Source organism: Carica papaya, chromosome 3, assembly GCF_054855325.1.
Source record: "Carica papaya isolate Zhongbai chromosome 3, ASM5485532v1, whole genome shotgun sequence".
Lineage (NCBI taxonomy): Eukaryota > Viridiplantae > Streptophyta > Magnoliopsida > Brassicales > Caricaceae > Carica > Carica papaya.
Genome location: NC_142311.1, coordinates 16,684,850 through 16,708,771, shown reverse-complemented (window position 1 = coordinate 16,708,771; position 23,922 = coordinate 16,684,850). Strand labels below are relative to the sequence as shown.

Here is a 23,922-nt window from a genome sequence, read left to right as displayed (position 1 = left end):
TTAACTAATAAGTTATCCCAATATTTGAATTATAAAGTAATATTTGACTCTTTTTATTATGACTTTTAGGACCAGAATTTTAGGAAGATGATTGGATGTGCTAAAATTAGAAATAAACTCTACCACTTGGATATAATTGGGGAATCCTTATCTGCTATTACCACTGATACACATACAAGATTTGATTCCATCATAAAAGATATGGACACCCATTTGTTTTCTATTTTAAAGGTTATTTTTCCCTTCTTGTTTAAGAATTTGAATATGAAAATTTACATTGCGAGATCTATAAGTTTTCAAAACATATACGTATAACATTTTATATTAGTAATAAACAAAATTTAGTTCTATTTTCATTAATTCATATTGATATTTTGAGAATCGACTTAATGTTTTTGTCCTTTATTGACAATTGCACTAGTATCACTTGTTTGTTTTTACTTAAAGTCAAATATGACATTAATCATATCATTACCCCATTCTACAACATGATAAAAACCCAATTCAAAACTGTAAAAAAAGATTTCACATAGAGAACGCAAAAGGTTTTTTAACCACACACTTCAATTATTCTTCTATCGTGAAAGAATTTTTCATGAATCATCTTTGCATTTACACTATTTCAATAAAATGGAATAATGAAACGCAAGAATAGTGATCTTTTTGCTACCACTAGAGCTTTCATTTCTCGAAACAATGTCTCAAAATGTATTGGGGTGGAGCCATCTATAGTATTAACCACCTGACCACTAGCGTTTTTTATTTTAGAAGTTCTTTGAAAGCATTTCAAAAATTTTACCCAAGAGTAAGTGTCACAAATCATTTGATCTGTAAGATACTTAGGTATGTTGCATTTATTCATATTCATTCCCATCAAAGAAGGAAATTTGATTCCCTAGCCCTGAAATGTATACTTATGGGGTAATAAAAAAGGGTATAAACGTTATCATCTATCCATCCAAAAATTTTTTGTTTGCAGATGTCATATTTATTGAAAAAAAAATCTTACTTAACCTTATCTTCAGAAGAGTCTATATTGAAAGGTAAGGATATGAAATTCTTAACAGACTTTACCCTACCACTTTTGCTACACAACTATTTGCCACACATCTCAACACTATCACCATAAAAGAACCTTCAGAATCCACTAGAAAATTCATCTCCTCAAGAGATCATTCCAGCCTTAGGTTTTCTCATGTGTGTACACAAGAAAGATATGGAGTACTGAGCCTAAGCCAGTCTAAGAGTTCGATCTTGATCCTGAAACTGAGTTAAGTTCCAAAAAACCTAAATAGTTTGATAGTGATATACCTATTCCAGTTCGTGAAGATAAAAGGGACTAAACGCTCTTTTTCCTATCTCACAATTTGTGTCATTTGATAAATGTTCATCATCTCTTAAAGTTTTCTAACAACTTTGAATATTAAGTCTATTCCTAACACAGTATTTGTAGTATTATCCTGATAAAAAATAGAGGAGTGTTATGAATATAGAAATGCAGAAACTTGAAAAAAACCAAACATGTAAAATGGTAGATCTATCTAAAGATAAGAAATTAGTGGGATGCAAATGAGTCTTTATAATCAAATAGAAAGCAGATGAGACAATAGGGTATGAAGCGAGACTAGTGGCAAAAGATTATACACAGACTTATGTGATAAATTACCATGAGACATTCGCACTAGTAGCCAGGATAAGCATTGTGCGGATCTTGTTGTCATTAATTACTCACTTTGATTGACAACTGCAGCAATGTGATATAATAAAAATATTTTCTTATAAGGAGATTTAGAAGAAGAAATATACATGGATATCCTACCAACTAAGGTTTGTAAACTAAAGAAGGCTCTATATGGATATAAGGAAAGCATGATTTGTCAAATTGACAAGGATGATGACAGGTTTGAGATTTAAGTAGGTTCGAGGAGAACATACTTTGCTCATCAAACACTCAAAGACATGGAGAATTAAAAATTTCCTAATATATGTTTATGACATTATCGTAATAGAAGATTTATAAGAAAAAAATTGATATTAAAATAATGCCTAAGAAAAGAATTTAAAATCGAGGAACTTAGTAAGTTAAAGTATTTTCAGAAAATTGAAGTCGTATGCTCAAAATACATTTATAGTATGTTGAGGAACACTAATAACTTAGCATACAAACAAGTTAGCACTCCTATTGATCATAATAAACAAATTAGGAATAGCATAAGAAGATTTTTTTTTTTCTTTTGAAAGAAAAAGTATAGAGATTATATTAATAAGGTACCAAACAAGAGGGGTACCCACCCATATATAAAAGATTTACAGATTAGTTAGTATATCCAAAACATTTCCAAAATCCTCATCCCTGATAATGTCATGACCAAGTATAAGAAATCCAAAATAATTAAACCATCTCTCTCTTAACTCGTTAATATTATTCACAACTCCCTCAAAAGCTCTCAAGTTCCTCTCTTTCCATAAAACCCAAAAAATATATAAAGGTATAGGTTTCGCAATTTCTATTCTTAATCCAACACTTTCCCAAGCCCTAATTTCACCCTCAATCGACCTAGCAGGGACCCAACAAATGCGAAGCAGACCATAAACCAAACTCCATAATTCAGAAGCAAAATGACACCTAAGCAAAAGGTGGCGGCAGTTTTCCTCATCCCTAAGGCACATGAAACATCTATTTGCGAGAGTAACACCCCTTGACTTCAGTTCTTCTTCTCCATAATGACAGAAGAAGATACATCAATAGATAAGTAAATGTATTAAAAATTAGTTGAGAGATTGATATATTTATCTCACATGAGACCTTTTATGCAGTGAGTGTTATAACTCACTTCATGCACAGTAAAAAAAAAAGTGTATCTATAAGCTGTCTACAGATTATTGCATTACCCTAAAAGATTACCTGGGAAAGAAATTATGTTCAGCAAGCGTGATAAATTACTTCTAGAAATCTATACTGATACAGATTATGTAGGGTCAGTTATAGATAAAAAGTCTACTACAAGATATTGTACCTTCCTTTGAGGCAACCTAGCCAGCTAGAGAAGTAAGAAGCAAAACATAATTGTGAGATGAAGTGCATAATTAGAATTTCGAGTAATAATATAAGATGTATGTGAACTATTATTGATAAAAGAATTTTGGAAGGTCTTAGAATTATGTGCAAAATTTCTAGGTGCCTATATTGTAGCAACAAATTGGCTATAAACATCACTCATAATGTGGCGCAACATGATTGGAACAAACATATTGAGATCGAGAGATATTTTTCAAAGAAAAACTTGATAGTGGGCATTTGTACACGATACATGTCTACCAGTCATCAACTGGTATATGTATTAACTAAAGATTTAAATAGCTCAGTATTCCAAACTTGTATTGGCAAGATAGGAATGGAAAACAATTACTTTCTAGCTTGAGGAGTGTTAAAGAAAGGGTATATTAGATCAAAAGAGTATAAGAGTAAATTACATCTTTTGTAATTAATTAAAATTTATTATCTATTTTTTTTTTCATTCTAAAAAATCTGTATATATAAGACTATAATATTTAATATAATACATATCAAACCATTATTAATAAGTAATTATTAGGATAACCAAAACGAGCTCTTGAATAAATTGAATTTAGGATAGTGGGGGAAATAGGAGAGGAGGTGAGGATGATGGTATTCCCTAAGACATATACCTGCCAGAAAAAAAAAAGTTTTGTTGGAGATTAGGTGATGTAGGACAAAAAGAGCTTAAAAACTAAACTTAGAGAAATTTTATGGACCAAAACTTGGAGAAGTCATATCTTAATTGGTAAAATAATATCTCAATATTTTAAATAATAATAATGAATAATCTATCAAATAACTAAGGTAGGGTTACCTTCTTTATGGGCACCAAATATAGTTAAAGATAGAAAATTTAGAGAATCTAGTGAATAAGAAAATACGCTCAACAAAAGAACTAGGAGAATAGTTAGGAAATGAATATTAAATCTTCCTATTCCTTTTAGAAGCTTTATTAACAGAAGAGGAAAAAAGTCCAAAAAGGAGAATAATACATCCTTCTAATGATATCATCAAGAGACAAAAGAAAAAGAAACATAATGTACAAAATGAATTAACTATTAATGGGTAAAGATGATAGCCTCCCAATTCTGATGGAGAATGGAAATTACTATTCGGGAGAAATATTTGTGTGACTTGCCCCTTAAGGTTGCCAAAAATATTGTTCTCTCCTATAGCTCCTGAAAAGGCATATGTATGTCATTGAAGATTCTCCGGTTCTCGTAAGCCATATTTGCTTCTTTTCTTAACCCATTGTGCTTTATGCCTACATGTAAGAAGGTCTCAACTATAGGAAGAGTGACCTAATTAATTCCAAACGTACTAAACAATTTGTCCACATCTTCCAAGCTATCTCATAATGGAGTAAAATTAAAATAAGGTTCATCTCATCTAAAGTACATGATACAAATATCTAGTTATAGATAGCAATGAGGGCGAGAATTTTGTAGCATCTCATTGGTATTGAATCTTTGATGCATAATTGTCCAAGTAAACACTTTTACCTTTAATGGAACAAGCACTTCCTGAAACACTTTTAGCAATATTAAACTAACTTAATGACTTGGTTTTTATGAGCTATGAAAGAAAGACTTGCAAGTGCATACCTCTGAGGGTTCCAAAAACCAAGTTCTGGTTTCAGGCTGAGAAGATAGGTGAATTGGATCCAGTAATTCGAATAGATTTGCAATTCAAGGGTGTCCTCGCCCAAAAAGTTACTAGTGAAACAGAAGTTCCAAGCAACGCTCTTGTCACTAGTTGAAATGAATTGTGTGATTGGGATATTATGTCTAGATGATAGGCTAAAGAAGCGAGGGAACTAAAAGGCTAAAGGTTAATCACCCACTTAGGTGAGAGTGCTCTTTTATATTAAGTTATATTTGTGAAGTTTTCACTAAAAAAATTAGGGAGTACAGAAAGGTTTAGTGGATGCCTATTATGGGGGGAATGACTATACAGCATTGCGAACAGTTGAGACAAGAGGATGATCCCTTCTATAATTGTTACTTTATTATAGTTTTGGCTGGATCTCCAACTATCTTTTTTTTTCTTTATGGTGTTCATGGTCTACACTTTGATGGTTATAATTGATTGGTGGGTGATTATGGTAAAAGAACTTCTTGCTTAAATGGACATTCAAAAGAGAGAAAAATAAACCATTTCTTTAGTCTCTCCATCCCTTCTGCCAAAGAAGACAAAAGTTAGCCTTTGATTTAATGGAATCCCTTTACCATGGTTGAAGATAACAAGTTATTGAACTTTTTTTCTTATGGGCATCTAGGAAGAGCAGTAGATATATCAGATAACTTCATTTAACTGACTTAGAATTTTATTGGTTAGTGCTAACCCCTTGGTTCCTTATTTATAATAATACATCTTTCTATTAGAAAACTAGCTACATGTTTGCTGCCTTTGCCAACTCATTTATTCCATGTGTATTGTATATTCACTTTAGTGAAAATTTAATTGTGAGTCGAAATAAATTATACTTGAATTTGGTCATTGGGACCTATGGGCCAACACCTCTACGTCTTTATTTGACCACCTCCTCCCGACAACCAACAAATTGTTGCCAAGGACCTTTTGTAAGCTTCAATTCTACCAAAGGTAAGGGTTTTTCTTTGGAAAGCCATTCATTGAAGGCTCAATGCTAATGAAATGCTTTAAATCCATCGACCCAACAAAACCTTGTCTCCTAACATCTGCTGGATGGATGTGCTATAAGGATGGGGAGACACTCTCACATATTTATTCATTATGAGATGGCATGAAAATTGTGGACGAGGATTATGAGATCATGTTTTTATGGAGAAGGGGTTAGGAAGGTGGCAAAGCCTCTTTGGCAGGGGTCTCTTTTTGCTGGCTTGTGGTGCATATAGTTTTTGAGAAACTACAGGATATTTCAAGATTGCTACTCATCATTTCAGGAGCTATAGGAGAGGATGATGCTATTTGCCACCTTGTGGGCTAAAACTCATGGGAAGTATTTCGATTTAGCAAGCTCCAAGCTTTCATAGGGAATTGGGAGGCGATCATTTTGTCACCATAGTCTGCCATTGTTGTCATGTTCTTCATGCATTTGATTGTTCCATTTACATTTATTGAGGAGCATGTCTTATTTTCTCCATTGATTCTTAATAATTTTTTTATTTTAAAAAAATTTAATTATACTCGAAAAATTGCTTGTTTGTTACATTTTGGAGCAAATACAACGAGCCAATGTTGTCCTTATTTCCTATCAAGCCTTGAGCTTCATAATATATAATTCCCATGTTCCTATAATCCGGTTTTCAACTTGGCTGGTATTTTACGATCTTCACAACTACCTAAGTGCAGGTGCAACTTTTATGAAAATGTTATAGAGCCAGCTAAAATATTAAACAAATTTCGGCAGTTAAGAAACAACAGCATATGATTAGGATATCATGGTACATGTGGCAATCTAAGGATAGAAGAAAAAATTAAGTTGTCGGTAGAGAAGTTGGGGTAGATTGGTTTAGCATTTTCGATCAAATATTACTAGCCCAGAGGAACTATGATAAAACTAACACTTTTTACATAAAAATCTAGAAATAAGATACCTTTCTTTTATAATTCTGTTTGATCTATCTCGTTATTGCAGTCTAAACGACAATGTCGTCGAAGTGCTATTTTTCACCATTTTGCTGAGCCATTACAAGACTGCGATGGTAATATTTACACTTAAATTAATCACAAGTATAGTAATATTTGCTTCTTCAATTAATTTTAAGAATTTTAAGCATGTTATATTTGATTTAGGAATGTGTGACAACTGTGCATTCTCAAGTGACATTAAGGAAGTGGATGCATCTGGTATGTTTGGACCCCGATATATTTGCTCTTAATTTAGTTTTTTTTTATTGTTTTTTATTTTCTTAAGTAAAGCAAATGCATTAAAAGGTGTCATGGTGGTAGAAATCCATATAGCTATGGGTGTATGTTTACAAGACAATTTGTGTGGATAAATTCCATGAGTCACTGTAAGAGTTGAAACTGATTCATGCAACACAACTTCAAGGTGAGTGAGTTTTACATTTTTAAACCACCCATTATTTTTCATTGCAAAGAATATTGTCTTGACCATGTTCTATCTTTTTTAAACGGGCTAAGGATAAAACTGAAAATTAGATGATAACCCCTATAATGATAAAACAGGTGTCAAAGATAATCAGTTGTGCCTTACTAGGATTTTTTGTGAACGTAGTCTCTTTAATATGAACAACTCTACAAAAGCAAGATTTGGTGTTTGGAGCATGAGGTTGTGGGGTCACTTATTTAAATTCCTTCCATGGAAAACTTTTAAGTCGAGAGCACACACAAAAGGGAGAACTACAGAGAAACAATAGGCAAGTTCATGTTACTGTGACACAACTAGATGACACAAAAAAACAGAGGCAATAGGAGGATTGAATGATTAAGAAATTGAGAGGGTCAGATCTCTTACCAATAGTCTGAGCAAGCATTTAGTTACTTGGTCATTGGCATATCTAGGTAAGCTTCCATTTGTTATTGGTTTAAATGTTTCAAGTACAACCATAGCCAACTCCTGAGTTATGGAATCAGAAGCCATGACCATATGACTCACTCCTCCAATAACTTCTCCACCTATTCCTTGTGCCCAAGTTCTCTTTGACCTTGGTAATTCACATATCTCTTGACCATTGCTCGGAATTTTAAGTTTACACTCGACCTTGCACCTACATTTTGCTTCTTACCTCTTTACATAATTAGATTACTCGCAGGGAAGATACAGTAACACGTGGTAGATATTTTATTTACCATTGACTTTGCGTAATCTGTATCTGTATAAGTTTCTAAAAGTAACTTGTCATTTTTTCTGAACATGATCCCTTTCCAAGGTGATTTTTTCAGGTAATGCAATGCTCTGTAGGCTGCATGTAATTTTAAGATTGTGCATAAATTAAATTATAATACTTACTGCATACGCGACATTGAGCTTTATTTGTGGCAAGTATATCAGTCTTCCAACTAAAATCTTATATATTTTCTTATCTATTAATGTATCTTCTTGTACAAGTCCTAGTTTATGATTGGCATCTATAGGAGTGCTAGTTGGCTTATATATTAACCGATATCTTTTAAGAGGTTATAAATGTATTTTGCTGAAAGATGAACGTCACTAATTTTGAGTGAGTGACTTTAATTCCCATAAAGTATTTAAACTTAACAAACTCCTTGATTTCTAATTTTTTAGTCATGCATTGCTTGAGCCAATTTCTCTTTTTCATCATCCAATGATATAATAATGCTCAAAACTACAAAAACTACCAGAGAGTGGTTACTCTACTTGCCTCAAAATGCTTGATAAAGAAAATGTCGTCTCATTTAGCTTGCTTCTATTTCAAGTCTGTCATCACCTTGCAAATCTTCCAAACCATGCTCTAGGGGATTGTTTGAGTCCATAGAGTGCTTTATTCAATTTACAAACTTTATGGTGGTCTTGCCTCTATCAAATCATTGTGGAATCTTTCATACAGATTTCTTGCAAATCTCCATGTAAGAATGCATTCTTCACATCGAATTGTTGTAATTGTTAGTCAAAATAAACAATTACAATTAGTATGTTCCACACAATATTCATCTTAGCGACCAATGTGAATCTCTTGATAATCTATCTTGTATGTTTGTGTGTATTCTTTTGCCAGTAGTCTTACTTCATATCTCTCGATTGTTCATCTTTCTTGTATTTTATTATAAACATCTATTTGCAATCCTCATGCTTCTTCTCTCTGGGCAAGTCCATTACTTCCCATGTTTGATTTTTCTCTAACGCCTTGTATTTTAACATTCATTACATTTTCCCATTTTCCATAGGATAATGTCGGAGAGACAATGTTAAGGATAAACTAGGCATTCGAACTTGTAAGAAACTTTTGTAGTACTGTAAACATTTATCAAATGATACAAACTGTGAGATAAAATAAAAGGGGTGCATGCTTTGGTTCCCCTAGAAATTGCAAATGGATAAATCATTATCAAATTGCTTAGGTATTTCAAGGCTTACTTTAGTCTCAAAATTCTTGTCAGATCCTTGAACATGCTTCGATTCAGAACTCAAATTTTTTCTCGTATATAGTTAAGAATCTTTGGTCAGATATAGTTTCTTGATTGAATGGGTTCTCTAGTAGTTTCTATAGTTTTTCTTGTATGGTGGTTGAATATGTGGTAAAAGTGTTAAGGTAAAGTATTCTATATCTTTATCTTTCAATAGGCTTCCCATATATATGAGTTTAAGAAAAATATGAGTTTTGTTCAACAAAAGTAGCATCTGTAAACACATAGAATTCTTGTGTAGGCAGATTGTAACGCTTATACCATTTTGAGAAGAGAAATATTCCACAAACACACATTTCAAGACTTTGGGATCAACTTTTTTCAATTTAGTGAATGAATGTAAACATGGGCAACACTCAAATATTTACAGGAACATATAGTTTGTAATACTTATGAGTATAATTTGGATAGGGTTTCTAAAGGACTTTTGAATTCTAGGGGCAGTCGAGGGTAAGTAGTTAATAATATTTGTAGTGAAGGACGACTTCACCTCGATATTGTTTTGAGAATGTAGTTTTGGAATATAAAGGCTCTAGTGGTTACAAATGGGTGAACATTCTTAAGTTCCACCACTCCATTTTGTTATAGAGTATGAAATCATGATGATTAATGAATAATCCCTTGTTGGTGGAAAAAGGAGGAGATTATGTGGTTAAAAAGGTTTTTTGTGTTATCATGCAAAATTGTTTTATGTGGGTTCTAATTGGGTTTTATCATTTTGTAAAACTGAAGTATTCTGTGGCTAACATCTGATTTGAATTTTAGTAAAAAAAATTATGTGACCATAATACAATCATCAATAAATAACACAAAATGTCAAGTCACGCAAATATTGGGAATGTGAGATGACCCCCAAACATCACTATAGATTAAAACAAATGGAGACGATGACTCGTAGCATATGCAAACTGTTATTGATAAATATCATCTTAAAGATCTGAAGACTAAATTGGATGTTCTAGTGAGACTCTATTGTGATAAGTCTATCATTAGTGTAGTCCACAATCTAGTTCAATATGATCGAATGAAGAACATTAAAGTCCACAGACACTTCAACAAAGAAAAATATTGGAGAACGGACTGATCCATGAACCATTTGTGCCTATGCGTAATCAACTGGCTGATGTGCTTACTAAAAGACTGAATAGACCAGTGTTTCAGAATATGGTTGCAAGTTGGGATTGAGAACACCTATTTACTAGTTTGAGGGAGTGTGTCGGAAAATGGAAGTATATATATTTTTGTTTTTGTGTTATATATAGAATTAAACCTATTTAAGTAGGATCCTTCCATGGATAATAGGATTTCAAAATATTTGGGTTTCCTTTTATGTAACTCTGATAAGATATAAATATGTGTAATCACTTATATCTATTCAATGACAAATACCATTTTCTCCAAAATATATCTTTATTTACTAAAGAAAAAACTTGGAAAAAATTGTTTACATCTTTAAAATCCAGATTCCAATATTTCAGAAAAATGTAAATCTGAAACTACTTCCTCATGGCCTAAATAGAGATAGTTCATAATTATAATTGCCTCCTTATTTCTTGCCATGAAGAAAAGATCTAGAAAACTCACTCTCAGAGTGGTATAACTGGGACAAATTAAGTTGACTCTCACTGATCAAGCTTTGCCCCTGCTTCTTTGAGTAACAGAACTAGTATGGTAGAGATTATTTGTTTGCCTAGAATTTTATTGTGTGAAAACCTAGTTGTACAAATGACAATGCTCCCCCTAATACTCCTAAATAGTGTACTACAGTTTCTCATAGGAATTCCAGTAAAAATACTCCTAGTTAGAAATCTAATTTAGCAAAACTGAGGTTCGTTCAGAAAATTTCTATAAATGCCTTCAGCTCTTCCTAATATTCCTGAAAGCTCCCCCTTCTAAGGGAGTCACTACCTTTTCAGACCACTTTTCGTTTGTGCCTAGATAATTTTTTTATGACAAGAGTATAGTAAAGAAAGATAACAGAAACTGAAGAAGAGACACATATTTAAGAGGTAGAACAAGAACAAAGGGATAAATCTCAAGAGAAGGGGAAGGAAACCGAAAAGCAAGAGATCGAAAGGTAGTAGATTTCTAAATAACAATAGCAAAAAACAACAAATTCAACACAATACCAGTTTGGTTCAGTGGTTTATGCTCCCTTGGTGGAGCTTCTCATCCAGGATCAAATGACAACCAGAATGTATGATGAAGAAATCCTAAACATATCAAACTGAAACCTTCTAAGAAGAATGTAAAACAAGCATCTGATTAAACTAAGCTCTCATCACTAATCTTAAAAAATATCGGTAAACAGTAACAATTACATAAAAATTCTCAGAACATATTCCAAAGAAATTACTTCCATTCTGCATCAACTGTACTCAGTTACCACCATCCATAAACTTAACATTTCAATCATGAAGCTGAAAGAAATTTTTTATCAACTTAAGTTTTTAGGATAATCTGTCACTTGGTGAAATTATTTATCTCACATCTATTTACATTTTGAAGGAATCCTCTTTGTGTTCTATATTAGACTTCGAATGGATTATTGGAAAGTAGTGCTCTGTGTGTTGTTATTCTTGATTCAATTCTTGATATGGAAATGCTTTTTAGGTCATGCAAAAATTGTGGTTTCTTTGCTCCAAGACATGCGAGAAAATGATCAAAGATTGACAATGTTGCAGCTGGTGGACAGAATTAAAAATAAGCACAAGGAAGTAGGTTAGTTCTCTTGTTCAATGTTTCAGACCTGGGCCCCATATTAAAACTGTGGGATCTAAAGCCATCTAATGAATAACAGACTTGTATTATTTCATATTTCACATCTGAATTTTATTTTTTTGTATTGAATTCTTTAACATTTTAGAATATGTTTACAGACATGAATCATCACAAATGGACATCTCAACTCATTTTATTTTCCAAATTTACTTGACCTTATACAGTCTGGGAAAATAATTAACTAAGGGTTTGCATTAACTTCTTATTTTTAGTGCTTTTAAGTGCGTTGGGCTTTTAGTTCCAACGAGCTTTAAGTTCATAGACTTTAAGAGGTAAAGAGTTTGCATTTTTCATTTTCCCTTTTTGACTAAGTTCTATTAAGTTTTAAAATTTTTAGTAAAATTTGAATTTTGAGCTGAAAATTTTGTTTTATTAAGGGTGTTTTAGTCAAAAATAAATTTCAAAATTCTTGTTTTTCCAGTCAAAGATTTTTTTAAGAAAAAACTAATCCTGAGAACTTTTATTCTTTAGCTAAAAGCTTTATGGCTTTTAGCACTTTTAAAGTGATACAAAAATCTTTGAGTTTATTTTTAATTATAATGTGCTTTAAGCCTTTCTAGTTACTAAAATCGACAACCCCATTAATTGGTGTTGTTGACCAGAATATTCTGTTGCTCTATTAGTTAAGATAAATTTTTCCCTATTAGTCATTCTCATAATCTTTTCCATAATGATATAATTAATTAAAACCAATTAGAATCCTTACTATGATGTTAATTTTCTTATTGTAGATAGAAATTCTGTATAAATATACTCCAATTGTAACAACATAATTTGCATGAGAAAATAAAGTGAATATTTTTGCTTTACAAAAATCTTCATAGTATCAAAGTCAAATAAGGTTATTTTAGAATTTTAATTTTAGGGTTTCTTTCAAACCTTAAAATAACACAATAAACTGAGTTGATACTCGTTTATCTAGATCTAATCTCGCCACCACTTCAGATGGAGTTGTAGCCTCACCACCAGTTTGCTCCCTCGACTCCGGTGACTAGTTCACGCGTGTGTGTCTCACTTGCTATCGTACGAGTCGCCACCAGACCGCCATGCACCGTAGTAAATTGGTTGGAAATCACCATAGAACCAAGTTAAATTTGGCATGGAACTCATGAAATCATGCCAAAAAATGACGAAAAACTCCATGGATTTGTGAAATTGTGCGTCTAGCAACAGCTTTGCTTTGCCCTCTTCAAACTGTCCTCACTCAAATCTGACTGATTCTCTGCGATCCAGCCCGTATCTTGTTGCATCACCGCCAGACACCTAGATTCGGGACAGATTTTGGCTTGTCACACGCAGTTCGACTCGAATCGTGCCTCTCCAGCTTCTGCTTTCACGTGACCGCCGCACACATAACCTTTCCAATCTAGTTCCTCCCTATGCCGACCCAACTGGCTCTCTCTGGACTCGCAACATATTTCTTTTTTTCTCTGCCCTAATTCTAGGGCTTTCAACTCCATTGGTGTTGGTTCAAAGTTCTATTCTATCCCTTTTGAGATTAGCTGTTGGGTATTATTTTTTCCCTGTTACTTTAAATCATGACTAAAGTAAAGAAATGGTTATTCCTAGTTTGGATAACTCGTCATCGACTATTGGTGTTTTAAATATGGTAAAATCAGGTATTGCTCATCTCTTTACTATCTCTAGTTCTGATACGTAAATTCTAAATTCTGGAGTTAACAGATACATGACAGACTCTTTTAAAAAATTTTTAACTTATTTTTCTTGTACTAAAGGGGAAAATGTCCATATAATAAATGGGTCAAATACTACTGCATCTGGAATAGGTTCCATTAACTTTACTACCACCATTACTCTATCTTCAGTTCTTCATGTGTCTAGTTTTCTTATTGTCTTTTATCCATTAATGCCATCATTAGAGATTGTAACTGTAAAATTAAATTTTTTCTTTATTACTGCATCTTTCAGGATATTCAAATAGAGAAAAGAATTGACACTAGTAAACTGCATGATGGTTTATGTCTTCAATAAAAATCAAAACTTAATTGAGATCCAAGCTGCCTTCGGGAATACGGAAGTCATTCAGGAAATCTTACAATTGTATCGACAATTGGGACATCATTTTTTATTTTAGAAAAATTATATCGCAGTTTGTTTAAAAGAACTTTCATAAATTTCTTATTTTGTGGTACATGTGAACTAACTAAATATAGGAGTTCCTATCATTTAAGTAAACATAGAAGTTCTATCTTTTATAACTACTCATTCTGATATTGAGGAACCTACTCGAAATCTCTTTATTTAATTATAAATAGTGTGTTACTTTTATTAACTGTTGTACTATATTAACATAGATTTATCTGTTGAAAACAAAAAAATTATATGTTTTCATACTTTCAATCATTTCAAAAAATGATATGTATACAGTTTGATGCTAAAACTAAGTTTTTAAGAACAAACAACAGTACAAAATATATGGATTGTGGATTCCGTGTCTATTTGGAATCTGATAGAATAATCTATTATACAAGTTGTGCATATATCAGTGAACAAAATGGTTTTGCTGAAACTAGAGGTAGGTAGGTCTTTTATATTCACTATGAATTTACCAAAAAATTATTGGGAATATATAATTCTTTTTACTGTTTATCTTATCAACAGAATATCTTTGAGAACTCTCGGTTTTAGAACTCTTTTGGAGATTTTGTAAAGAAAAAATTCCTATATTGTTCTCTCAAAAGTGTTTAAATGTATTTGTCTTATCCATGCTAGAAATGTGGACAAGTTGGAACCCACGACTCTTAGGTGCATATTTGTTAGATATTCTCCTACTCAAAAAAATTACAAATATTATCATCCTCCATTTAGAAGATATTTTGTAACTATGGATGTTACTTTTAGGGAATCTAAACATTATTCAATTCAAACTCATATGTCTTCAGAGGGAGAGTGAGAAGGAAGATGTTATGCTCAGTTTGTTAACTCTTCACAGTCATCTAAGAGGAGTTCTACTTTGAAAGGTCTCATTCAAGGAGAAACCATCGGGCGCCTGGATAAATAAGACAACTAAAACTGTCATGCAACCTGTACCAGGTCAAAAATCTTATTTACTTCCTAAAAATATTGGTGAGTTATCTTTATTTTGTGATTTATCTAATAATATGGATAAATCCATTGCTCTTAGAAAATGAGTCAGGATTTGCACTAAACATCCTATATGTAAATTTATTTCTTATAACTCACTATCTCCTTCTTATAGAGTTTTTGTCTTATTTGTTTTTTCTGTATTTATTCCACAAGGTTGAAGAGAAGCTTTAAGAGATCCCAAATAAAAGGAAGTTATAATTAAATAAATGAAAACAAGAATGAAACTTGAGCATTTGTTTCACCTCCATTGGGAAAGAAGATAGTTGGTTGCAAATGAGTTATTACTGTGAAACACAAAGCAAGGCCAATGGAAAGGTACAAAGTTAGATTGGTGGTTAAGGGTTTGCTCAGATATATGGAGTTGACTATTAGGATACATTTGCACTTATCACGAAAATAAATATAATCAGAATATTGTTGTCTTGTATAGCTAACATTGATTGGAGCTTACAAAATAGTTTGATATCAAAAATGTTTTCCTCCATGAAGACTTAGAGAGGTATATATGGAAATTTTCCATAGATTTGAAAATGAAAGACTATAAGAGATGATTTACAAATTAAAGAAGGCCTTACATGAGTTGAATCAGTTTCTAATAGTATGATTCGAAACGGTTAGAAGAGTTATGATCTGTTTTCGATATCAACAAATTAATGTTGATCATACCCTATTTATCAAATATTATGAGGATATGGTTACACTTATCATTTTTTACCCATAGCAATGACTTGAGCGCGGTGGCCGAGTCGGAGCCCCACGAACAGGAAGGCAGTGTCGACAACATTTACTCGAGAAAATCACTGTGCAACGAAGAATCAAACTGCGTATTTTGGATCTGCGAATGTTGTTTTTCAAGAGGGATTTGATGAGACTGGTTTAATAGAGAGTTCATGGCTTGCGTTTCTTTGCTACAAGGCTGCATAGTTGACGAATATACCTTCCAGATAACGAACATAAAAATGATCTCTATAAACAATTTTAGAAATCGACGACAATGAAGATGAATTTCTAAGAGTTTTTAGATGAATAATAATAATGATAATAATAACCAGTGATCTATTGACTAAACTGGAAAGAAACCAGTTGCATCCAGGGTATGAGATGTTTATAGATGATGGAGAATGTAGATGATGTTATGGTGACTGGAGATAATATAAAGGAGATAAATCAATTGAAAGAACTTCTAAATGATTTAGGAAAATTGTAGTATTTCTTGGAAATTAAAGTTGGCAGATCTAATAAAGAGATTTTCATTTCTCAAAGAAAATATATCTTAAACTCATTAGAAGAGACTGCTATGATAGATTGTAAATCGGCAGAATCTTTTATTAAAAGTAATCACAAATTACATGCGAGAAATGGTACATCAATTGACTTCGTGAGATATCAAAGATTGGTTGGAAAACTTATTTATCTCTCACATATCAGACTTGATATTGGATATGCAGTTAATCTAGTGAGTCAGTACATAGCATCACCCTCACGACCCTCATTAACATGCCATTTTTCACATATTGCGATATCTAAAATTTGTCACAGGAAAAAGTCTGCTCTTCTCCAAAAATGGTCACCTTAAGATAGAAGCAGTTGCAAATGTTGATTAGGTTGGATCTTTAAATGATAGGAGATCAACTACTGACAATTTAATTATATAAAAAAGTAAGAAACAAAATATAATTGTTTGTCCTAATGCTAAAACAGAATATAGAGTAATGGCCCAAACACTATGTGAACTATTATAATTGCAAAAGTTAATGAAAGAATTAAAGTTGTTTAAAGAGAAGAGTTTATCATTGTTTTGTGACAATAAAGCAGTCATTAGCATAGCTCATGGTGTAATTCATCATGGCTGAACAAAATATATTGAGATTGATCGATACTTCATAAAAGAGAAAGTGTCTGATGGCTCATTATACGTATCTCATGTGTCTTCTAGTGAAGAAGTGTCAGATATCTTTACTAAAGAATTTTATAGCAAACTTTTCTATAACTTAGTTTAAAAGTTGGGCATGTGTGGTTTCTTTGTACCAAGTTGAGGGGGAATGTTGAATAGAATATTTTGTTGCTCCATTTAATAAAAATATTTTTTCTCGATAATCATTTTCATATTCTTTTTTATAATGATGTAATTAATTAGAATTAATTAGAATTCCTACTATAATGTTAATTTTCTTTTTTGTAAATAGAAATTATGTATATATATCCCACTTGTAACAATACAAATTATATGAGAAAATAAAGTGAATATTTTTCCTCTACAAAAATCTTCAGTTGTCAATTATTTCAAAGGTTTACGTTAAAAGAAAAAATATTATTAGTTATTGATATTCTAATAGTAAGAAGATGTGTGCCTTAATTGAGTTTACTGATTCACGAATGATTAATCATATTCTAGAGTTGTATCGTTAGATATTCAAGTCTGTTGGATTTAATGGTAGAATACATATAGAAGCTAAATTATGGTTAATTTGTCTATTTTTGAATTTGGAAATAAAAGCCTAAACATCACATCTAGAGTTTCTCATACTTCACAATTTAGAAGTTTTATGCATCACACTTTAGGGTTTAATAGTAAAATACAACTAAAAGTTTAAGGAATTTTTTTTATTGAATATCTGAATTGTTTCAAAAAGTGAGATCATCTATAAAGGTGATTATAATATTTCCAAAGTAACATTTCCGACATAAGATTGTATTAATAACTAGCGATATTAATAAATAAGAAAATAAATAGTAAAAGAATAAAACCTTAAAACTATTAAAATTATAATAATAGACTTCTAAATAGTAAAATGGTTTATATTTAATTATAATATCTAATCTATTTATGTAATCTAAACTTAACTGATTCTGTATCATAAAGGAGGTATATTTATTCTACTTTTTCCTACATCAATTTGTATTGAAGCTGGCTATGACAAATTTAAAACAAAAACCCCATTCAAATTATACCTATTGTTTTTTCTTTGAAGAAAAAAAAGAAGACCTTAAAATTTTGTAGGGTTTAGTAGTTATCAACCAGTCAGTTATTTTCAGTTAATGTTTTTAAATTTGTGTTATCTGTATGCTTTTCTTAAGGGAGAAAGTTACTATCCTTAAGGAAGCGGTTATCCTGTATTTTTATGCCTTAAAAAGATGATGTTAGCGTTCTCTCATAATGGGTCCGGGCCATTACTAATGATAGGTCAAAAACGAAGAAGAAACCAGATTGTTTCTGGTTCCTCTTTAACAGATTTCACCTCAAATAACCAGATCCAAGGCTTTTGAACATACCATAAATCCAAGGACATATTGGAGGAGTAAGAAGAAAATTCACCAACTCTAGCTCATGATCGTAAAGATTTTGAGATTCCTCATGATTTTTCACAAAAAGATCTCTATGGAAGTTTCATGCAAGGAGAATTAACGCCAACCAGTCAATAATATTGATTTCATTTTACGACTAGGATTTCACCCTCCTAAAACAAGTGCAAAGTTTTGCAAAAAAATTTTCGAGAATCTAAAAGGTTGTGTCATTTTATATGTTGAAATTCAAAACTTAAGGTTGAGTTTTCTTCAACAAAAGGATGACAATGTAGAACAAGTTATCTTTAAATTGCCTAATTGTGTAACAAATTAAAAGTCTTTAAATAGACAACTATTATTCTATTTATACTATTACTATAATTTTTAATTATTTTATTGTTTTTAGCATTTAGTTTTTCTATTTTTGTTAATAGTTACATTTCTTAGTGTTGGCTACAATATCCTGTTGCTTAATTAGTTGAAATATTTTTTTTCTATATAGTTATTTTCCATAATAATGTAATTAATTGCAATCCCTACTATAAAGATAATTTTCACGTCACTAGATAAGAATTCTGTATATACACCCTATCTGTAACGACATAAATTGTAGGAAAAATAAAAGAGAATATTTTTCTTTAAAATTTTACATAGTATCAGAGTCAAATAAAACTATTTTAGGGTTTTAATTTCAGAGTTTATTTCAAAGTCTAAAATAATAAAATAGGCTGACTTGGTACTCACCGTCACTCTAGACGAAGTCGTCGCCTCTAGTTTTTATCATGCGTTGCTGTCGGCACGCCGGGGAGCAGGTCGAAGCCACGTTGCATGCAAACCTGAAAACCGCCGCACAATTCCGCTTCTCCGATTGGATTCGCCACCAATGCCCAGATCTTCTTCCATCGTGCTCAAGAAGCTTTCAGGCCGTGTCGTGTCGCACACAGATCTGAACTTCGAACTTCTTCTTCGACTGCGCACAGAGCCGTGCGCAGGAAGCTTTCTGGTCGTGCCTTTTCGCGCACAGATCTAGAACTCTTTTGCCGCGCCGTACTTCGCTCAAATTTGGTTTGTTTGAGTGAGCTGAGCCGAGTGAGCCGAGCCCGAGCTGTTCTGAGTTGAGACAAGCTATTTTTTTAGCCGAGTCCGAGTTGTTTTGAGCCGATCCAAGCCATTTTTTGAATCGATCTGAGTCAAGCCTTTTTAGAGCCATTTCGACCCTTTTTTAGCAGAGCCGAGCCGAGCTGCTGCCTGACAAATCTGGTTCCAATTTGTAGCGCTTTTTTGGCATTCTTGGTGTTGATCAACGGGTCCTTTCTATCTCGTTGAGATTAGAAACTGAGTATTGTTTCTTCCTTATCTCTAGTTATTCTAAATAATGACGAGTAAAGAAATTGATTGTTTCAAGTTCGGGTAACTCTTCATCAACTGTTAGAGCTTTTTTGAAAATGAGATTTAAAGCCTAAAGCATCGTATATCTCAATTAAGTATTTATCAACTATTAGTACGTCAAAAATTGTGAAATTAGGTATTACTCCTCTCCCTGTTATTTCCAATTCTGATACTTGAATTATAAATTCCGGAGCTAATAGACACATGACAGACTCTTTTAAAAACTTCTTAACTTATTTTTCTTGTATTAAATAAAAAAATGTCCGTGTAACAGATAAATCATATACTTTTGTATCTGGAACATGTTCCATTAATTGTACTTTAACCCTTATTCTGTTTTCAGTTCTTCATGCTTAGTTTTTCTAACAGTCTCTTGTCCATTAGTATCATTATTAAAGATCTTAGCTGTAAAATTAAATTTTTCTCCAGCTATTGTGTCTTTCAGCGTTTTCAAACAGAGAAGACGATTAGCATTGGTGGACTGTAGGGTGATTTATACGTTTTGAATAGAAGTCAAAGTGTAATTGGGAATCAAATTGCCTTCAAAAATACGTATGTCAATCGGGAAATCTTACGGTTACATCGAAGTTGGGACATCCTTCTTTCTTTACTTTAGAAAAATTATATTACAATTTATTTAAAAAAACTTTCATGAATTTCTTATTTTGTGGTGCATGTGAGTAACTAAACATAAAAAGTTTTATCATGTGAGTAAGCATAAAAGGCTAAACATAGAAGTTTCTATCATGTAAATGACGATAGAAGTCCTATCCCTTTATTCTGATGTTTGGGGACCTATTCAAATTACCTTCTTATCTGGTCATAAATGATTTATTACTTTTATCGGCTGTTATATTAGATTAAGATTGATTTATATGTTGAAAACAAAAAATAATGTGTTCTCATGCTGTCAGTCATTCAATAAAATGATATGTATCTAGTTTGATACTAAAGTTAAGATTTTAAAAATAAACAATGGTACAGAATATATGAATGATGGATTTTGTGCCTACTTGGAGTTTAATGAGATAATCTATCAAACGAAGTGTGCCTGCACCAGTGAATAAAATGGTGTTGTTGAAAGAAAAAATAGACACATATTGGAGGTAGTTCGATTTCTTATATTAACCATAAATCTATTTAAAAGTTACTAGGAAAATGCAGTTCTTGTAGTTATTTACTTTATCAATAAAATGTCTTTGAGAGCTTCAATTTTAAAAGTTTTTTAGAAGTTTTGCAAGAAAAAATTCATATATTCTTCCTCCAAAGGTGTTTGAATGTGTTTGTTTTGTCCATGCTAGAAGCGTAGGAAAGTTGGAACCTAGGGCCCTTAAATACATATTTATTGGATATTTCCCCTGTTAAAAAGGTTACAAATGTTATCATCCTCCATCGAAAATATATTTTATTACTATGGATGTTACTTTCAGGGAATTTGAGTTTTATTTCAATCTAATCCCAACACCTTTTCAGTGGGAGAGTGAGAAAGAAGAAGTAATGTCCAGTTTGCTCAGTTTGTTAAGTCTTGACAGTTATATTCAATGAGAGATTTTTAGTTCGAAAAGTCTCTTTCAAGAAGATAAATTGGGACATCTGGACAAATCAAACTTGAAGAGGTATTCAAGAAGTATAAAACAGAGAAAACCATCATGTAGTTTGACTCATGTCAAAAATCTTCTTCAATTCCTGAAAGTACTGGTGAGTTACCTCTATTTTGTTATTTATTTAATAATGTAGATAAACTCATTTTTCTTAAAAAATGAGTTAGGTCTTGTACTAAACATCCTATGTTTAATTTTCTTTCTTACGACTATCTCTCTCTCTGCTATAGAGGTTTTGTTTTATCTGTTTCCTCTGTGTCTATTACATAGGATTGGAGAGAATATATAGGAGATCTCAAATGGAATGAAGCCATAATTGAAGAAATAAAAGCATTGGCAAAAAATGAAATGTGAGAACTTATTTCATCTCCACAAAGAAAAAAGATAGTTGCAAATTAGTATTTATTGTAAAACACAAAGTAGACGAGCCGATTGAAAGGTATAAAGTTAGATTAGTGGTTAAAGAGTTTACTCAGACCTATAGAGTTGACTATCAAGAGACTTTTGTACCTGTCATAAAGATGAACACAATCAAAATATTATTGTGTTGTGCAGCTAATCTTGATTGGGACTTGCAACAATTTGATGTCAAAAATGTCTTCCTTCATGAAGACTTAGAGGAAGAGGTGTATATGAAAATTTCTCATGAATTTTAAAATGAAAACATATAAAGAAAAATTTGCTAATTAAAGAAAATCTTATATGGATTGAAGCAGTCTCCAAGAGTATGATCTGAAAGGTTTAAAAGAATTATGATTTTTTTTAGATATTAACAAAGTAATGTTGATCATACCCTGTTCATGAAGCATTATAAGGGTAGAATTACTTTTCTCATTGTCTATGTAGATTATATTATGATGACTGGAGATGATACAAAGGAGATGGTTCGATTAAAATAACTTCTTGTTTCAGAGTTTGAAATAAAGAATTTAGAAAAATTGTTGTATCTTTTGAGAATTGAAGTTGCCAAATTTAATAAAGAAATCTTCATTTCCCAAAGAAAATATATTCTAAACTTACTAGAAAATACTAGTACGACGAGTTGCAAACCAGTAGAATTTCCTATTGAAAGCAATCACAAACTACAAGCAAGTAGTGGTACATCAGTTGACTTTGGAAGATACTAAAGATTGATTAGAAAACTCATCTATCTCACACAGACCAGACCTTATATAGCATATGCAATTAGACTGGTGAGTCAGTATATGCATGATTCTCTTGAGAATCATTTACATGTCTTCCGTATATTACGATATCTGAAATCTACAACAGCAAAAGGTCTATTTTTCTCCAAAAATAGCGAACTTAAGATAGAAAGATTTACAGATGCCGATTGGGCTAGATCTCCAGATAATAGAAGGTCAACTACCGGTTACTGCACACGCTTAGAAGGTAACTTGGTTATATGGAAAAGTAAGAAGTAGATTATAGTTGTCTGTTTCAGTGCTGAAACAGAATATAAAGTAATGATGCAAGGGGTATGTGAATTATTATGGTTGTAAAAGTTAATGAAGGAATTAAAATTGTTTAAATAAAATAGTTTATCATTGTTTTGTGACGATAAAGCAATTAGCATTGCCCATAATTCAATTCAACATTACCTGACAAAGCACATTGAGATTTATCAACATTTCATAAGAGAAAAAGTGGTTGATAGTTCCTTATACTTATATTATGTGTCTTCTAGCGATGAGGTGACAGATATCTTTATTAAAGGATTTTACAACAAATCTCTTTAGAATTTGGTCTGCAAGTTGGGTATGTGTGACATCTACACACTAACTTGAGACAGAGTGTTGATTAGAATATTTTGTTATTTAATTAGTTGAGATATTTTTTCTATATAATTCTTTCCCATAATAATGTAATTAATTATAATCTCTACTTTAAAGGTAATTTCTTTATTAGTAGATAGGAATTCTGCATATATACCCCTTCTGTAATGACATAAATCGTAGGATAAATAAAAGAGAATATTTTTTTCCAAAATTCTACACTTAGTCTAATCCTACACGGTAAAGGTTAATTGGAAAGCATTCTAAATACCTTTTTAATCTAACATTTTGAAACAGTTTAATTATTCAATAAAATATTTTGAGAATTTTCTCAATTTCCTGATTATGCAACTAAGCTTTAAGTGTGATGTCTAATATTTCTTAGATGTAAAACCTGAAAAAAGTGTGATATCTAGTTTCTTATTTCTGAATCCTTAAGTAGGTAATTTAACCTTGATTTGTCCTAACATTAAATATACAATAGATAAATTTTTTGTTAGGTTCCTGAAAATTGGACCTCATATAGTTCAAGGTCAGGAACTTGTGGGTAAACCATTCACATGGAGGCAATTTGATGAAGAGATCAAACGTGATCATTTCCGATACTCGAGTACTTTTTAGCCATAAAATTGACCTTGCTGTTATTGTGGCAATTATTACAATGAAGTCTTTCAACTTCTAGTGTGTCCAGTCCCAAAGTTCTAATGTCTTCATGTATTCTCTCTCTCACTCTTTTGGCATAGAGAGGAACAATTGTATTATCAAGGGCACCAGGGGAGGTGTCCACCTGCAAAAGATAAACATCAGCAATAATCAAAATGTCCATTAG

The 23,922-nt window shown here is 31.9% G+C and overlaps 1 protein-coding gene across 20 annotated transcripts in view; it reads left to right on the top strand.

The window, feature by feature from the left end:
- RECQL2 (RECQ helicase L2) overlaps positions 1 to 23,922 on the top strand; it is a 76,594-nt gene that overhangs the window by 40,969 nt on the left and 11,703 nt on the right. For 8 of the 20 annotated variants that reach the window (XM_088216155.1, XM_088216161.1, XM_088216156.1 and 5 more), the window contains 3 exons: positions 6,681 to 6,747; positions 6,839 to 6,892; positions 11,768 to 11,875. In XM_088216155.1, the coding sequence (XP_088072281.1) occupies positions 6,681 to 6,747; positions 6,839 to 6,892; positions 11,768 to 11,875 (229 nt within the window). The other 12 variants (XR_015817879.1, XR_015817878.1, XR_015817884.1 and 9 more) reach the window with 10 other exon arrangements.